A 16,961-nucleotide genomic window follows, 5' to 3' on the forward strand; every position below is an offset into this window, starting at 1 on the left:
CAACCACAAGGGCCATCATAGAACACACAGCTTATTGTATAAGAAAAAACGATTCCTTTTCATTATTACACAAGAAAAGGAAAAACAACCAGAGACAGAATACCTATATGCAAATGCTATTTTTGTATGACAACAAACTAGGAAAAAAATTGAAAAGAATGCTCTATTAGTTCTCACACTAAATGGTCACTACAAACTATTTGCACAAGTGTCTTTTGGGTCACAACAGAATAATATCCTTCCGCTTGTGATTTCTATCTTCATCATCATGTGATCCCAGACTTTACGAACTGTATCTCCAACATACTGTTGCCTTCAGACTTACATCTGAGAGGTTAGGCATCCAGTAAAGCAAAACCTATTGACCTTGCATACATAGTGGGCAACGCACTATGCATAGTTTGAGCGTCAACTGACCTCTGGCTGTAACAATGGGAAAAAAGTCCAGTTGTTAGCAGGCCTAGCTTCCTTCCCAGCAATCGTTTCATTGGCCCACCACTCGGAATTGATAGACGGCTTATCAGGAACCTCTTTTGAATTATCAAAGTTGAACTCTTTAATTGACCCAAGAGTGATAGAACGATGTTTTCTATAGCAATGCTCCTCTTCCATTTCTCCTGAAGGTTTCTCTGGTGTTTCACCGGATGTTTCCCCAGTAGGCAAATTTTCATCAGTCATCAGCATCTTCCCACTTTTTATTTGGTCCTCTGCCATACTGTCTGGTGGGCATTCTGAGAAAGCTCTGCATGACGCCAATGACTTGCTTTCAAGACAACGTGCAACCTCTTCACCACTCAACTCAAACGAGACTCTATGATCAACTATATTTTCATCAGTTTTAGATCCATTTTCTGAGTTGGCAAGGGATGCAACCTCAGAAATCTGGTTTTCCAGAAAGAAACCATCTCGAGAGGCAGGTCCAACAGCATCAGGTGTCAAAGATCCTGAACCAAGCATGGACCGCAGCCCAACTCCATCCGGAGTCACAGTTCCAGAACCAAGCCTTGAACCTTGTCCCACACCATCTGGAGTGACAGTTCCAGAACCAAGCCTTGAACCTAGCCCCACACCATCTGGAGTCACAGTTCCAGAACCCAGTCTTGAGCCCCATTTACGAGTAGTAAAATGTTCAAAGCCCAAGAGCTTTGGAGCTTCTCCCATGCGGAACTCAAGGATGGGGTATCTATCAGGAAAAGGAGACGAGGTGCCTGAATTCGATATCACTGAACCCGGTGAAATGAGTTGACCACCTGGGCTTCCAGGGTATAGTGGATAAGACTGGAATTCATAGTGGGACAATGCAAACTTTTGATTGGTTCCGCTATTTCTTCGAGCACGCTCCAAAGAAGACGTCAAGAGTTGAGCAAATGGCACTTCAGGGGAAGAAGGTGTAGTCAGCTGCACAGATTCAGGAGGCGGAGTGAAAGGAGCAGTGGATGGTTCAGTGGTAAAAGCAGAAAATGCAGGTGGTGTAACTAGCTGGGTTTCATGTGCATAAGGACCTATGGCAAAAATTGATGCAGGTCCACCAGGGGAGTAGGCATTCACAGAAAGTGAAGTAAGAGAAAGCAACCCTGCAGGTGATTGGGTAGCAGAAGGGGGGTCAGATTGGAGGAATGAAGCAGGAGAAGAGGGAGGAGCAATGAAAGGAACTGTGATAGCAGTTGACTGTGATTGATTTTCAGCAGAAGTGACTACAGCTCCCTGTACTTCAGGTTCAGGAGCAAGAACAGCATGACCAATTCGCTTGGTTTTATGGGAACCAAAACACCAGTACAGACTCCAGCAACCTCCCCATCTTCTTTTCTGCATCGTAATAAGAAAAGGATAAGACTGGGAACAGCTAGTCCCAGGGGAATCAAACTTAGTCTTTTCTATCTTTGCTAATTACTCTATATCCTAGAAAGAAACATCTTAAGCACTTCATAATTTAATAAGAGGAATTAAATTTCTAGAAGTACATTTCTTTTATCAATTCTTTTTGACCATTGTCAACCACAATCAAATAGCTCTCTTACTGACCACCTTGAGCAACACATGCATGCATATGTACAAGGGCACAAACAAAAAGAAGTGAATTGTTGCTCAGCCATCAGACCAGAATAGTCACTCAGTTCAACAAGGAGACTGTTACGACACAATTGAAAATAAGGACTGCTTGTGACAATGACTTTGAGAAAGCTCCGATAACATTTCTAAGTTCCAGTTGTCTTGAAACATTTTTGAAGTCAGATTTTCCTACTGCTACAGCCACATCATGTTTCATTCTCAACAAACTAGAGTAAATTAAAATTTCTTTTAGATAGCATGTTATTGAGAAGATTCTAAAATTCTATTACTAATTCTTTTTTTTTAAATTCAAATCTTTGTTGCCTCTGCGGTTTCCCCTATTTTAGAATCAAAACTAGCATCAAAAAGGAGAAAGCCTAATAAAACAAGCTAAACCTCTAAATTTTCCAATTACATTATAGAAAAAGTGAAAGGGAAACGAAATAGAAAAAGTTTCATTAAAGAAGAATAGAAAAGGATAGGAACTTTCAAGTCTAAAATTTTACTATTCAAGCCGAGAAAGCTAAAATCAATTACTTGAACTTATTTCTCAACCATAGTATTATAGCAACCAGAAAGCTAAAACCAAATCCAAGATCTTACATTTCAATTCTCATCCCTTTTCCCACAGTTTCTAAGCTGCCAAAAAGAGCATAGCATGATTTCAAAAAAAAAATTAAAAATGCAACAGCTAAAGTAAATAACTAAAAAAGTCAAATCAAAGAAAGTTTCAAGGAAATGAAACTGAGATTCAGTTTTCTTTATTACTTTTCTCGCATGTTCTCCCTTCCCAAACAGAAATGCAATCATAAATCTCAAGTAAGACCAAAAACCTAATAATTTTGTTTCCATCGAAGAGAGAAAAAAAAATCATCTTTTGCCAAGTAAAGAAAGAAAAAAAAAAACAAGAGATAAATAAAATGAAAACCGCGTCTTTCGGAACACTGTTTTTAAGTGTGTGTGAGAGTCAACCTGAACGGTGGTAGGCTGGACGCGAGACTCGGCGGAGACGATGGCAGTTGCAGCGGCGTTGATGGTGTCGACGCTGCTATTATTATTATTATTACTATTATTATTGCTGTTGTTATTGTTATTAACGCTTCTCATCTTTGAATTCGATGCGTCAAACAAGAGAATTTTGATAACATATCAAGCTTTAGGATTTCGATCTTCTTCTTCTTCTTGCAAAATAAATGGAACACTAAAACAGAACTCTGAATAACAATAATTATAATAATAAATCAATCCTTTAGATCAAACGCTTTCTTTCTTTCTCTCTCTCTCTCTCTCTCTCTTTCTCTTCAGTTTCCGTTACTCTCCAGTCCTTATCCTCCAGTTTTCATCCAATTTGCTACTTAATTATTGCCACGTCATCACTTAACTATCACTTGGCCCACCTTTTATTTATTTTTATTTTTTTCTTTTCTTTTTGGAATTTGGAATAAAGTATGTCATTATTATTGTTCTATAAATCATTCTTTATCATACTTACCTTTTATTTCTTCTTTTCCCTAATTTAAATTACAAAAGATAACATGCATTTTCCCCTTACAGATTTCTTATTAAATTTAGTATTATTAAACCATCACCAGCCTAAATATTAATTTCAAAATGTAAAGTTAATAGTGTTCAGGTTTAGTGATGGGTAAAATAATTCTCAATATTTCATAAAAGTAAAAAAAAAAATGTAATTTCAAATTTATTTTAATTTGTAATGACTTTTATTCTACAGATGTAGAGTTACAATTAATCTTTGATTAAGCGACAAAATTAATGGAAGATAATAAGGGGAAGCTGTTGGAGATGTGTGGAACAAGTGTGTGTTATTTGATTTAACGATGGTGCGGTATTGTAATAATGTGCTGTTTAAGGTCAAAACATATAAGGTATCAACCGAGATTATTAATTTTGAATAATTAAAGGGTTCTGTATTCCGATAAAATTAAATAAAAACACGATAATTGGAGGCAAAAAGCCGCGGGCGGAGGAAGTTACAAAAGTAGGCTTGAAAAGCAGGGAAAATGACAAAAGAGGGATAGGAGTTATGGCAGAAGCAAGGAGAGGGTGGCGTGAGTAATTGTGAGTTAAGAAGTAGCTTTCTGTTCTGTGCATTGAATTTGAACTTTATTTTTATTTTTTATTTTTTGTTTGCGTTATTATAAAAAGCGTGAGTCTCGTGACCTCATTTGTTTGGGTGCACCCCACCCCTTTCCCGTGCGGTACCCCATACGTTAAAAATAATTAACTATCATTTTTCTGATTACAGCAATCAAAGCCGTCTGTTGTGTTGACTCATCATTTTTAAATATGCGTAACCAACTAACAGAGCAGCAGAACGAGAAGAAGAAGATCAAGATCGAAACGGCAGCTCAGATCATATGGGTTCGATCACGTGGCCTGCATGTGGTGTTCTTGTCTGTCACGACGGACAATATTTGACCCTTATATTTTAATTTTGTTTCAGTTTTAATCGAAATTATCAAATTGGGGCGTCTATTTAGCTTAAAATTAATTTTTTTTTACCTACACTAAATATACACACTATAATAAATAAAAAATAACATACATATATCAATAATTGATATCTATAATATATTTAGATAGTTTAACATAAAAATTTTACAATACAAATGGTTAAACTAATAATTTATTATTCATTATCATATAATTGTACTGTCATTTTAAAGTAAAAAACATTAAACAAAGAAAAATACATTGTCTAAAGAAATTTTAAACAAAAACAATATGAATTTAAATTGACCCGAGTGATGTTTGCTTCAATTATTAAAAACGACATCATGTTGATTGGTAAAACCTAGCTTCCAATGTTTTTTGAATATTTGAACTCGAATTAAAAAAAAAAATTATTGTAATTAACTTAGCATATGATTAACTAAATAAATTTAGTAATTTGATATATTTATGATACTTGGTATTAATATTTGGTTACTGATTTATTAGTTTTATTCGATATAAAATCTAACCGAATTTGAAATATAAATTTTAATTTATTTATTAAATGATAAATATTATACAATAATTAAAAAGAGAAAAGAGAGACTGAGTTAGAAAAAGAAATTCCCATCAGTTGTCACTGAAAGGACGAAGGAAAGAAATGTGCATAATGCATTAAATTTAATATAATAGGTTAGCTTGGTCAAGTTTGTTATTTCTCTATCCTATTAATCGTGCTTCCCACTCGGTTCACTTTTTTTATCTTTAAAAGAATGCATGTATTTTAATTGTTCAAAACATAATATAATAATAATAATAAAAATAAATAAATAAAAATCTGAAGAATTTATTCAGTATTTTTTATATTATTTTAAATTATCAAATTAAAAAACAATTAGTAATAGTTAAATTCACGTATCAACTTTATCAAAATTAAGGAGGCAATTGTTATTAGAACTGTAAAATATAAGGAGTTAAAAAGAGTTTAGGTAGTGTATCTAGTTAGAGCTTTCAAATATGATTTTTATTTCTATTTAAAAATATTGAGTGACGATCCATATAATACCGAAGTAATTAATACTTATATCCAATCTTTATTATTACATATAAATATCAAATCACATTATTTGTTTCTCAGAAAGCAACCCTATCTATATAATATATATATATTTCTATTCGCTATCGGTCCATGACACCACTTGAAAACCATGCTCATCTACTGCACCAGGATTCCTTGCACTTGACAATTCTTGCAGTATTCAAGGGTAATTTCGACAAATTAAAAGCATCTTCTTCCTTCCTTTTTTATATATATATTGAATATAAAAAGAAAAGAAAATTAATTAACCGTTTAATTAATCTGGTTTTGTTACTTTAGGACCAGGCAACATTTTTTTGTCAAAGTGTGCACGTGTGCAAAGCCACTTGTTTGATGGGTTTTCGTGCACAACCCTCGTGTGTGAGATAGACAGTGACACTCTCTCTTCCCATTGCTGCTTTTATTATCTTTTTTAATAATCTATTTTTGCCCTTTTCAATCTAAAAATTAACCACCGATAACTCGCACGGGTGCATCAGTTCTTTTTTTTATTTATTTAATTTCTTTATCCATGTTTACCATCATCACAATCCCCTCTTTTTTGTGATAATAATGATGTCACAGTCCACCTCCTTTTTCTTCCTCTGAAAAGACCCTTTTCTCTCCAACCCTTTTAACCTTTCTTTATTAGTCTTACTTTTTAACCCTCTGTTTTTTCCACATATCTTTCTTTCTGTCTATAAGTCAGTAGATTTTTCACTGTTTGAGTCTCTTATAAAAGAGTTTGCATGTGCGCGTGTGTTGTGCGGTGATTATGTGGCTGTGTCTGTCGGTTCAATTCTTTCTTTAGGTCATTACTGTTACCGAATTATGCGCTTGTTCTTGATCCTTTGATCATTTCTATATGCACCAGAAAAGAAGTAGTTAGCGTTACATAGACTTCACGGATCCTTCTATTGTCACAAACACAGGCACCGAGAAAAAGAAAAAGATTGAAAAGAAAGAAATATTTGTATCTTATTGCCTCCTTTTTACTGTGTATGATCTTTTGCCCCTCTTTCTTCTTCTTCTCTTTCTTTATTGGGTCTAATCAAGAAGTGGATGTTGCACTAAATAGCAAACTAGCTATTAAGCTTAAACTTGGTAACTTTACCACTTTTTACTATGTATAATTTATCTCCAAAAGTTTCTACCTTTTTATTAGATCAATCCCATATGAAAAGGGTTTGGAATCATTGAAATAGAAAAACTAAAAGATTGGAATTCAAGTTTTTATATATATGTTTGTTGTTGGGTCCAGTAAAGAAGGGGATACTTCAAAAAGATGATGACCCTCTAATGGGGTGGCTATGGTCCTACAGGGCAAAAGCCAAACCAACACACCACATGTTTAAGTTATCAAAGTAGGTGAGTGTTGATCTTTAATAAATTTAGAAATAAATAAAAGTACAAATTTATACAGAAAAATTTAGCTTCACAGGTTTACTTCAAGATCCCAATATTTTCATATAATTCTTGCCCTCCTTTTACAATAGGTCGCTGCTGTATGCTATACTTTTCCCATCACAAAACACAATGATTATCATTTCATGGCTCGTTTTGCCCATAAATGTAGTTGGTTGTGGAACTATTTCGTTTCTCTGTCCTTCATGCATGAGGAATTATTCAAGTGTGCATTTCGCTTGGTAGAACAAGAGCAATGCATTACTGAAAATTGGCCCATCTCTTTTTCTTGTTACAAGAAATTGTGTCTTCTCTATCTCATGAAATTCTCGATATTTGTGTTTCTCAACGAAATGAATATTGTTAGATTTTTCAAGTTTAACTAGAGTGAGAGGTTGTCTGGCTACGGGGACATGCATTTTGCTTGGGGGAAGGCCTGGCCCAAAGCTCAAGGCTAGTTAGAAATTGTTAATTTGTTTTGAGCCAACACATTTTCCATATTGGGCAGATTTGAGTATGGACATGGTAATTAGGTCACGTAAGCCCAATGTCCGGCCCAAGAAGCAACGTAAAAAGAGAAAAAAGCTTCATTTGCAGATAGAAACATCTTCCACATGTCCGTCTTTCGCATAATATCATTCAAGATAATATTCTAACACATGATTTCAAGTCTCAAAGCACTACAAGAATCTCATAAACACCCTTGATATATGATCCTATAAACATGGCGTTGCTAATTTCAACTCCCACATCATTGTCTTCGACTTCATCAAGCACAAGAGTAGCTGCTATTTATCAACTATCTTCTTCTTTTTCTTCCCATAAGAACCCAAAATTCAGTCTCTCCTCTTGGATTTCTCATCTGGGTATTGCTCCTTTCTCTCAATGGAGTGGTCTAAAGCATCTGGGTGTTTCACTCATGCCAAAATTTCTTAGTAAAGGTAATATCTTTTCACTTTGAATATGCCTTCTTCTTGAGTCTTTTGTTTATAACTCCAGTCTCTCTCTCTTGTTTTAATTCTTCAAAATGTGACGGTGCAGAGAGGAAAAGAAGATGTAAAAGTATGGTGGTTCATGCATCTTTGTTTGGGATTGGAGCTCCTGAGGCTCTGGTTATTGGAGTGGTAGCTTTGCTGGTTTTTGGTCCCAAAGGTCTTGCTGAGGTTGGTTATGCATGGATGATAAAAGCTTCTGTTATTTAGCTGTTTCTTTTTCTTTTGCGGATGCTATGCATGCAAGAAATAAAGATTGTTATACTATTTTGTGAACCATCCATGTGTACAAATGATACACCAATTTTAATTGGAATTGAACATCTATCTCATGGCAATCGGCAACCTTTTTGGAAAATGGAGTTATTCAATGATGATCTAACAGTATTGGCATCAATTTGCTTATGATTGGCCTAAGTTCCTTGAGAAATTACACTTAATCTAAAGAATTAGGAAAACCGGAGGTGCTAAATGGACCTAACTCCTGTGAATACATTTGATCTGTTGTTTGAAGGGGATTTAGAATATTAGGATGAAACTTTTTATACTACCATTTTTCCAAGTTGCTATTATTATCTTAATAATTCCATTTTATATGGTCATCAGCAAGCAAGTGGCTTGTAATGTAGGATAAAATCCAGAGTGCATGTGTGCATTTCTTTGTCTTTATTTTCCCTGCATCATTAATTGTCTGAAAAGTCATATAATTATAGCAATTAGTGCATGCAGCCATCTAAGTCTGGTGGCTTAAATTTCAATTATTAGCTGCCTTGAAATAGATGGTTGTTTGGGGAAGGTAGATTACTGCATAGATTAGAATATCCAAGCGCCTTATGTATGCCGAGAGGACTGCATGCCACCTTGCTGATACAGGTGCAGAGAGAAAGGGACAGACAGACGGTTAGAATTGTAATATTACCTGGGTGCAATATTAAGAACTTAGTAGTAGGATCCACCCAAGTTAAAGTGCATGCTTTTTCTCGTCCTCTTTTAATTTTGGTATCTCTATTGAGCTATCTAACTGCAGGTTGCGCGTAATCTAGGAAAAACTCTCCGTGCATTTCAACCCACCATTAGGGAGCTCCAGGTACGTCCATAGAACTTTCAGTTTAAAGTTATTGCTTTTGCTGCTGTAACTGTATATAAATGGTGGAATATTTTTCTGTTCTTAATCCACAAAAGGGAATCAGTGCAACACTTTGAAATGTAGGATGTTTCAAGGGAATTCAAGACTACCCTTGAACGAGAGATTGGTCTTGATGACATTCCAAGTCAAAGAGAAAACATGTATAGCTCCAACAGAGCAAACATTGCGTCAGCCCCTTCATCACCTGCGAGCAATGAGAATTCTCCTACTGAAGCTGACCCCAGTGAGTGATTAAAACTTTATCTGCTTCTATAATGGAAACACAATTAACAGGATCAAAACAGATTATTTTATTTTTTAGCACATCATACTGTGCTTTGTTAGTTTTCAATTGGCATTTCTAGAAAGTTTCCCAAGGCACACTGTCAGAGTTTCTTGCAAGCTTTATTAGGTATGGCCAACCGCCAATTTTGATAATAGTCATGGTGGGTGGTTTATTGTGTTTCTTTTTGGCTTTAGGATCTTTAGGTTCTACTAGCAATATATGATGAAGCATTCCTAATTATGAACTTGGCAGACAGAATTATAGACATTATGGTTGGATCTTCCTTTAATAGTGATGAATGAAATCTCGCGTCACCTTTTTATGCTGAACAGCATGATATAAATTCATTGGCCTGTGCATCAGATCCTTTGTCATTGCTCAACTATTTTAAACCTGCAGATGGTGCTCCATCTCAAACTACAGCATATACGAGTGAGGAGTACTTAAAAATCACTGAAGAGCAGCTAAAAGCATCTGCTGCGCAACAGCAAGTACAGACACCCGCTTCAGGAGAAAGTCAATTTGAATCTCGAAGTGAACCTCAAGGTTAGCCATTCTTCACCCCGTCTCTCTCCGTTTGTCACCCCTATTCCCTCACTATTTTGACCTTAAAATGGGTTGGTATCAGTTACTATTAGAGAAACTGCTGGTGCAAAGCCGCCTCCACAAAAACCAGAAAATGAAGAATAAGACTTCTCAGGAAAGGTATTAATACGAACCACAGCAGCTTCAAAGCCTAAAGTGAATCAGTTGACATAAGCCTCAAGAAAGAGGGAAGTGGAGCTTTTTCTCTTCTTTTTCCTCTAATCTCTCTTTCTTTCTTTTTTTTAATTTTTGGCGGGGTTTGAGAAGATTGGAGTGAACTTTGGAAAGGGCAAAACGATGAGTTGGGTTTCTTGGATTGTCTGTAAAATATAATTTTGTATCAGTGCCGATGCTGGTAATGGTAAGAAAAACTGAATTTCAAGAATGAAATAGGTTTTTGCTTCCTCATCTGTTTCATGGTGTTAACACTGCATAATGAGAGGCTAATGGAGTAGAGATGGCTCAACCGGAGGCTGGAAATGGAAATGAATTATCACCTTTTTATTATTACAGCCACGGGGTGGCAATTGGAAAGAAAGGTGCTAATTGATTTGCTGCGGACTTTAGTAGTTCCTCGTCTAGCGGGTTATGTATATTAATAACAAGCTCACAGTAGCGATACCATATCCTTTTGCTGGCCTTCAGTTTTCGTGTCAAAATATTTAGAGGAAACGCATGATAATGAACAAACTAATACAATTGAACCTACACCTGCACAGCCATCTTAGGCAATTGATTTCCTTGTTATCAAAATCCTGCTACTCGAGTAGGGAATGGCAAGTCCAAAAATAAATTAAAAAAAGAAAAAAAGAGAGAATGGAAAGGGAATGGCATTTCCTTTCTTTCCATTTATAATTAAATAGAGAAAATAATACAGGGAATAAAACAACAATATTATGGGAGGCGTTTGTTACAACACATTCATTGGTCTATGGGATTCAAAATCTAGATAGTCTCCATTTGCCTGCCCACTATATCCATACATATCAAAAAGTTTGTCGTCTGAAGGCATATTCCCGCCTTCTCGTCCTCTAAAACCTTCCATTGGTGAAGCCCAAGGAGCTGGTGTAGAAGGGTTGGAGCTAGAAGCCTCTTGGTTTAAACTTAAAGTAAAATTGCTTGGATTATGCGGAGAATTTCCAGCTGTCCTTCTATTGGAAGAAATGGCCGTTGTCAGAGAAATGGACGTGGATTGCTGCTGCTGCTGGTTCTTCATTGGCGACTTTGGCCGTAGAGCCTCTATTTCAGGGGTCGTAACGACAAGATGAGGTGCCTCAGGGGGAGGATTTCGTCCACCGCCTCCTTGCCAAACTTTCCCATCCTTGTCAGCAAAATTTCTAACATACGCCTGAGATTTACCAAATTTTATGTTAATCTATGGGCTCAAGAAATCAAGTTGAAGAGATTACAACATATCAATGGAAAAAAAAAAATACAAGATAAATTCAGTTTAATACAGAATACTGAAAGGCACTATTTACTGGCAAAACCAGCTTCCCAAAAAAAAAAAGCTATTTCATTGTAACATTCAGAGCAGTAAAAATACAACATTTTGCTAAACTAGCAAGTTTGGAGATTCATGATACTTCAATATAAATGGATTAGTTTTCAATTGTTATGTTATTGCTACCTCATCAAACCAATGGAGTCTAAATTATCGTTGGTTTTTCAGATGTATAATCAGATGATGAGCTAAGCTGTATAACAAATACAAATAGCAATGATTCTAGCAGATATTGTACCTCAGCATTGAAATTTGACGAGGATAGTCCTTTACCAGCAGTCAACCAACCAGATCGAATATTGTGATCTTCACCAAAAAGCTCAAGCCTTCTACGGCCAAGGGAGAAGTGCTCAATTATACGATACATATCTTCAGGCTTTTGGGTTGAACCTGCAATTGGTTGGCATAAAACTCTCAAGTAAATGCTCAATTAGTCGGCAATTTAAAAGCCAGGAAAAAATATAGTAGGTGTGTTTGGAGTCTTATAAAGATAACGGTTATACAAATTTCTCAGTTCAATAGATGTCCATTATGTCTAAGGCACATGAGGTGACCTTGCTGATAGAACATAAGGAGAAGAGTAAAAGCTTGCCCTAAGATAGACCTTATTAAATTCTGATAACTGAACAATAAGGAGAAGTGAAACTGAAAGTTATCGACAATTGAACTTAGATCTAGGTCTTCAAATATAAAAGAAGAGCAAACAAATCTTAAATGGATTAGTCCCACAAAAGCCAACAATTTCAATGTTGTAAAGAAGTAACTAACCATAAGGAGGTTCCTCAGCAATAATCACATCAGTGTCAATGTTAGCATGTATTATGTGACCATCAGTGCTGCGACGAACTGTTCCTTTTATACCCATCAAGCAATGTTCCTTCATTATAAGGAAAGATTTAGGGACAGAGTATATTAAGAAAATCAAAATCCAAAAGAAGGCAAAAATAAAGGGAAAAATGTAGATATCTCATGCAGAAGCAGCACTATATTACTATATTACTAACCTTTGAATGCTGAAACAAAGTATGAGAATCATGCCGCAGCCCTGGAGTTGCATTACTTTTGTTGGTCTTCACCCAACATATATCCTCGCATCTACGAAACCCCCACTGGTGCGTTGAAAGTCAAATAAAATTATAAAATGCATAAATCTTGTAAAACATATTAAAAGTAGAAAAAACGAGAGAAACTACAATTTGTCCATTTTAGCTACAAAGGCTTAAGTGCCAAGTACCTTCTTTAAACATTGCCGACCTTGCTCGAGTCCCACACCATCACCCACCCAGAGGAAGATAAACGAAGGTGTATCTGCTATTGCCTGTAAATGAAAAGACCAAATGCTTAGCCAAGTCAAAATAATGAAGATATATTTATATTTTACAAGAGAAATATAGTATAGGGCTTCTAGCCCATCTCCAAAAAGCAAATATTGTGCATTTATTTCTCAGGATGCTGATGTAAATGATTCAGATTTTCCACAGCACTTTCAACAGTGTGCAAAATTGCTAGCAAGTTCAACTCACACAAGAATTTCAATCCAGAGGAAAAGCAATTATGAGGAAAAACATACCTCAATTTTGAGATTTAGTATATCTTCAAAAGTCCAATACTCCATATGATCAGCAACACCAGGAGCTCGATGAACATATTCCTCCCAAGGGGGATCCACCAGAATCACATCAAACTTGGTTCCAAAGAACTCAGGGGACAGCTCAAACTCATGAAGGTCACATTTCAAATACATAGGAGCAGAGGCAGATTTAGCCACAATCTCATCCTTTTTCTGTATAAGCTCCCTGAGCTTTGGATAATCCTCTACAACATTGGTAAGCTCTAGCTCCCTGATAAAATTTTGGGGCCGCATACCAGTATCTACAAAATTCTGCGAGTAATCATTCTGCTCTCCTCTTGAAGGTGCTTTACCAGGAGGTCCACTATTTCTAGGAGGAATCCAGCCCCCTGAAGTCTTATCAGAAGGCGTTCCTCGTCCTACTGGTCCTACAGGATTAAAACCAGGACCAGACATGTTTGGAGGCACTCCCCTTCCAGGTCCTGCCTGATTAAAAAACATAGCAGGGTTTGGAGGAGTCCCCATGCTAGGAGGAAATCTCGGGGCTGATGGTCCAGGAGGAACAGGAGAGAGAGCTGGTGGCATACCTAGCATATTCATCTCTACACCTCGAGCCCCAGGCCAAACCACTGGTGGAGAAAATGGTGGAAAGATGACACCTGGTGAAATTGGAGGGCCTGGAGCAGGTGACATACTGGGGCCAAGTGGCTGCATCGGACCAGGTGGTGGGACTCCAAGTGGCCCAAAAGGTGATCCCATTAAGGGCAATGGGACCTGCTGGTTGTCTCTGCCAGTAGGCCTACCCCTTCCTCCTCTTCCAACCCTACCCCCTTTTACTCCTTGTTGAGTTCTGGAAAAAGACCCTGGTTCCTGGTTCCCATACGGAGTCTGTGAACCACCACTGGAGCTTTGACCACCAGCACCACGACCAGACATAGCCCCTCTCTGTCCTCTTCCTTTCCCTGCCTGGTAGTCCATTTCATCCCTCCATGATGCACCATCATCATTATATCTTTCCTTTGAGTCCTCAATGGAACCATATATATCATGTCTTCTTACCCTTTCATCCCGCATATGCGACCACTCTTCAGCATTTGGCCCTAATTTACCATCAGATTGCTGACCATGCTCGGTTCTCCTGGAAAAGTTTGATCCAGACTCTGCTCGACCATAATCAAGAGGCTTGGTCTGGATCTCTATAACATCATAATTCTCATTTGAAATTCCAAAATTTGATGATGTTTTTACAGCTTCACCCCTGGTTCTTCCATGAGGCCTTTCATTGTCATTTCTCTCGCGACCATGTCTTGGCTCCCAATCTCTACTACGATCATAAACAATGTCATCGTTTGCCTCTCTATCATTGCTAGTAGACTGCCTTCTTTTCCAGCTATCTTTAGAACTTTCCCGATCTCTATTCCAGTCACTCCAGCTATCATCCCTGCCCTTTGATCTATCATCCCTATGGGCATCCTTTTCCAAATCCTTCCGCCTGATGTCTGAGCTTCTTTCATACTCCACTTCAGAGTACTGCGATTCTTGGTGGTGCCTTGCACTCCTCTCTGGGGTCCTGGACCTGTTAGAGCGCCCAGCCTCTCTTGCAGTTTTATCTCTTACCCATATACTTCCATCATCATCTGCAATGGAAGATCTTTCACGACTTTCACCAGCATCCCTACTAGTAGGAGTTCTCTGTTGTCTATGCTTCTCATTTTTCTCCCGAGCTGATCTGTCTTCACGAGTAATAGGACTACCCTTATCATCTTCCTCTACAGCTTCTGACCTGTTTTTACTCTTGTTCCTCTCTCCATCAATTCTTTTCTCTTCTTTATTGTTCGATTTGACACCCTTCTCACTGTTTGAATCTAAGCCCCTGCTTTTACTGTCACTGGGTTCATTTTTTGCAGATGTACTTTTCTCTTTAGAATTCTCATATTTGGAATCAGATCCCTTTCCACTTCTTAGATCAGCCTTTTCATGATGAACTTCTTCAGATTTCTTGCCAGCATCTGAATCATCCCATCTCCTCCTAGAGGTCCTTACTGGATCTGTAGAACCATGAACCTTCTCTCGGCTGCTTTCTCTCCTATCTGAATACCTAGAATCTCTATCTTGTGCCTTTTCATGCTCTCCATCAAGGGATTTTTCTTCTTTGTTTTTACTTCCACTGCGGGAACCCTCATGGTCTGCTATCTTTGATGTTATTTTCTTTCTCTCACTCTCATCAGGACGACTATGCCCTTTACTTCCAGACTTTTCACCAGCCTGCCTATTCTCTAAGTCTCCGTCCTGGTACCAACTGCTTAACTTTTCCAAGCTACTTTCCTCTTGTTTTTTCTTCAATTGTTTCGAACGCAGCTCTTTTCTTGTTTCATAATCATCATCATCACTACCAGCTTTGCTAGAGCCACCACCACCAGCTGACCTCTTACGACTCTCACCCCTGTCCCCACCAGAACTTCTTCTTCTCCCACTACCATCCAATCCTTCAGCATCTTCTCCATTGCTTGACTTTCTAGACTTGCTTGAGCGGTGCTTCGACCTCTTATCACTGCTCTCCCTTTCCTCATCATCTCCTGCCCTATCACTCCTCACATCCGAGCTATCCTCAGTATCTCGTTTTGCATAACTCCGACTATGGTCAGGTGAATCCATTTCAAGCAAAGGCCCTTGACGAATCAAACACCAATGAGTAAATGATTTATAACTCTGCAGCCCTGAAACCATATAGACAGGAATAAGTGATAAAATTAAAAATAAGTATCTCTTAGTCAAAAAAATAAAGTAATAGATCCATCATGTTTCATATACTTTTTAAAACGTGAAATTCTTTCACAATGAAGTGATTTGAAATGGAAAACCACACAATATAAACATTAGTATCAAGATTGGATAGAGACATTTGAGATTCCACTAGAAGTGTCCCAATGTCAGCTACTTTCACTTGACCAAAAGAAAACAACTTAATAAACTTCACTTCAGACAAAACAAATTTTGAATCAACCAAGTAACTTTTTTTTTTTCTTGTTATATCACGAGTGCAAAAAGCGAGGAAATATATAATTAGGTAAAGTAATCAATTGTGCATAATGAAAGAAAGCACAAAATTCAACACACAAGATTGAAGCATAATAATTACTGAAATTCCAAATTATATTACAAAGCTATAATGTAACATTCTGCGATTCCATGTAGTTACATTAAGAACCCTAAACCCCTCTAATACGATAGAAGATGAGAAAGTGCGCTATCGTAATTTTAAAGATAGAGAAAGAAAGGTACCTGGGAATTGCGATTTGTGAAGAATTTGATAGAGAAACGTTTATTTATACAGCTAACTCTCTCTCTCTCTCTCTCTCTCTCTCTCTTTCTCTCTCTCAAATAGGGTTTTCAGTTTGTTGCAGAGTCCTGCACACACAACTAAAACCATAGAGAGCAGAACCGCTGCTGCTAATTTCAATTTTATTTATTAATATTTTCCGCCTATTTGATTTATTTTATAACATTATTAATTAATTTGCTCAATAAAATATATCTGGTTTGGGCTGAAGGTTCACGGGCCTCCTCATTTGTAAGCTTTAATTCGGCCCATCCAGGTACAGAAGTCTTTTCTTCTAAAAAAAAGGGTAGAGAAGTTTTTGCCAATTTTAGTTCACATTCTGAAGTAAAACCTTTTTTTTTTTTTTTCTGTCAACAGATATGTTTTAGATTCCATAATGGCTAAAACAGCCAGAATTACAAGGTGTAGCAAAGATTTGTTAGACAATTTTTATCGAACCAAATGACAAATTTCTAAATGGACTTTGTAAGCCAATTAATAATTGGCTACCCAATCATAATTTATTCTAAGAAATAGAAAAATAAATGTAAAATTAACGCCTAAAAGTTACATATAGTCCAAAAGAATATAAGT

At 37.0% G+C, this 16,961-nt stretch overlaps 3 protein-coding genes across 3 annotated transcripts; 1 reads left to right on the forward strand and 2 right to left on the reverse strand.

The window, feature by feature from the left end:
• Positions 1–18: 18 nt before the first annotated feature.
• LOC8277122 lies at positions 19–3,394 on the reverse strand. Its single transcript, XM_002513629.3, has 2 exons — positions 3,022–3,394; positions 19–1,806 (listed from the first exon to the last, which is right to left on the reverse strand). Exons 1-2 carry the CDS (start codon positions 3,154–3,156, stop codon positions 409–411), a joined length of 1,533 nt encoding a protein of 510 aa, XP_002513675.1. The 5' UTR covers positions 3,157–3,394; the 3' UTR covers positions 19–408.
• A 3,482-nt stretch (positions 3,395–6,876) lies between these two features.
• LOC8277120 (sec-independent protein translocase protein TATB, chloroplastic) lies at positions 6,877–10,382 on the forward strand. The gene is made up of 6 exons (XM_002513627.4): positions 6,877–7,926; positions 8,027–8,148; positions 9,005–9,064; positions 9,188–9,347; positions 9,789–9,935; positions 10,018–10,382. Exons 1-6 carry the CDS (start codon positions 7,710–7,712, stop codon positions 10,077–10,079), a joined length of 768 nt encoding a protein of 255 aa, XP_002513673.2. The 5' UTR covers positions 6,877–7,709; the 3' UTR covers positions 10,080–10,382.
• Positions 10,383–10,784: 402 nt separating this feature from the next.
• Positions 10,785–16,524, reverse strand: LOC8277119 (N6-adenosine-methyltransferase non-catalytic subunit MTB). Its single transcript, XM_002513626.4, has 7 exons — positions 16,331–16,524; positions 13,049–15,765; positions 12,713–12,796; positions 12,483–12,587; positions 12,247–12,355; positions 11,717–11,868; positions 10,785–11,322 (listed from the first exon to the last, which is right to left on the reverse strand). The coding sequence occupies exons 2-7, from the start codon at positions 15,701–15,703 to the stop codon at positions 10,885–10,887; spliced, it is 3,543 nt and encodes a 1,180-aa protein (XP_002513672.2). The 5' UTR covers positions 15,704–15,765; positions 16,331–16,524; the 3' UTR covers positions 10,785–10,884.
• Positions 16,525–16,961: the final 437 nt, after the last annotated feature.

The sequence above is a fragment of the Ricinus communis genome, chromosome 4 (assembly GCF_019578655.1).
Source record: "Ricinus communis isolate WT05 ecotype wild-type chromosome 4, ASM1957865v1, whole genome shotgun sequence".
Taxonomy (NCBI): Eukaryota; Viridiplantae; Streptophyta; class Magnoliopsida; order Malpighiales; family Euphorbiaceae; genus Ricinus; species Ricinus communis.

What these genes read in the sequence shown, in the direction of transcription:
- LOC8277119 (XM_002513626.4), bottom strand. Translation starts at nt 15,703, where the DNA reads ATGGATTCACCTGACCATAGTCGGAGTTATGCAAAACGAGATACTGAG. An exon ending in TACTAAATCTCAAAATTGAG is followed by an intron (nt 12,797 to 13,048) that starts GTATGTTTTTCC and finishes TTTCATTTACAG; the next exon opens with GCAATAGCAGATACACCTTC. An exon ending in CGTCAAATTTCAATGCTGAG is followed by an intron (nt 11,323 to 11,716) that starts GTACAATATCTG and finishes GGTAAATCTCAG; the next exon opens with GCGTATGTTAGAAATTTTGC.
- LOC8277120 (XM_002513627.4), top strand. Translation starts at nt 7,710, where the DNA reads ATGGCGTTGCTAATTTCAACTCCCACATCATTGTCTTCGACTTCATCA. An exon ending in GCCAAAATTTCTTAGTAAAG is followed by an intron (nt 7,927 to 8,026) that starts GTAATATCTTTT and finishes GTGACGGTGCAG; the next exon opens with AGAGGAAAAGAAGATGTAAA. An exon ending in GTCCCAAAGGTCTTGCTGAG is followed by an intron (nt 8,149 to 9,004) that starts GTTGGTTATGCA and finishes ATCTAACTGCAG; the next exon opens with GTTGCGCGTAATCTAGGAAA.
- LOC8277122 (XM_002513629.3), bottom strand. Translation starts at nt 3,156, where the DNA reads ATGAGAAGCGTTAATAACAATAACAACAGCAATAATAATAGTAATAAT. An exon ending in TCCAGCCTACCACCGTTCAG is followed by an intron (nt 1,807 to 3,021) that starts GTTGACTCTCAC and finishes ATTACGATGCAG; the next exon opens with AAAAGAAGATGGGGAGGTTG.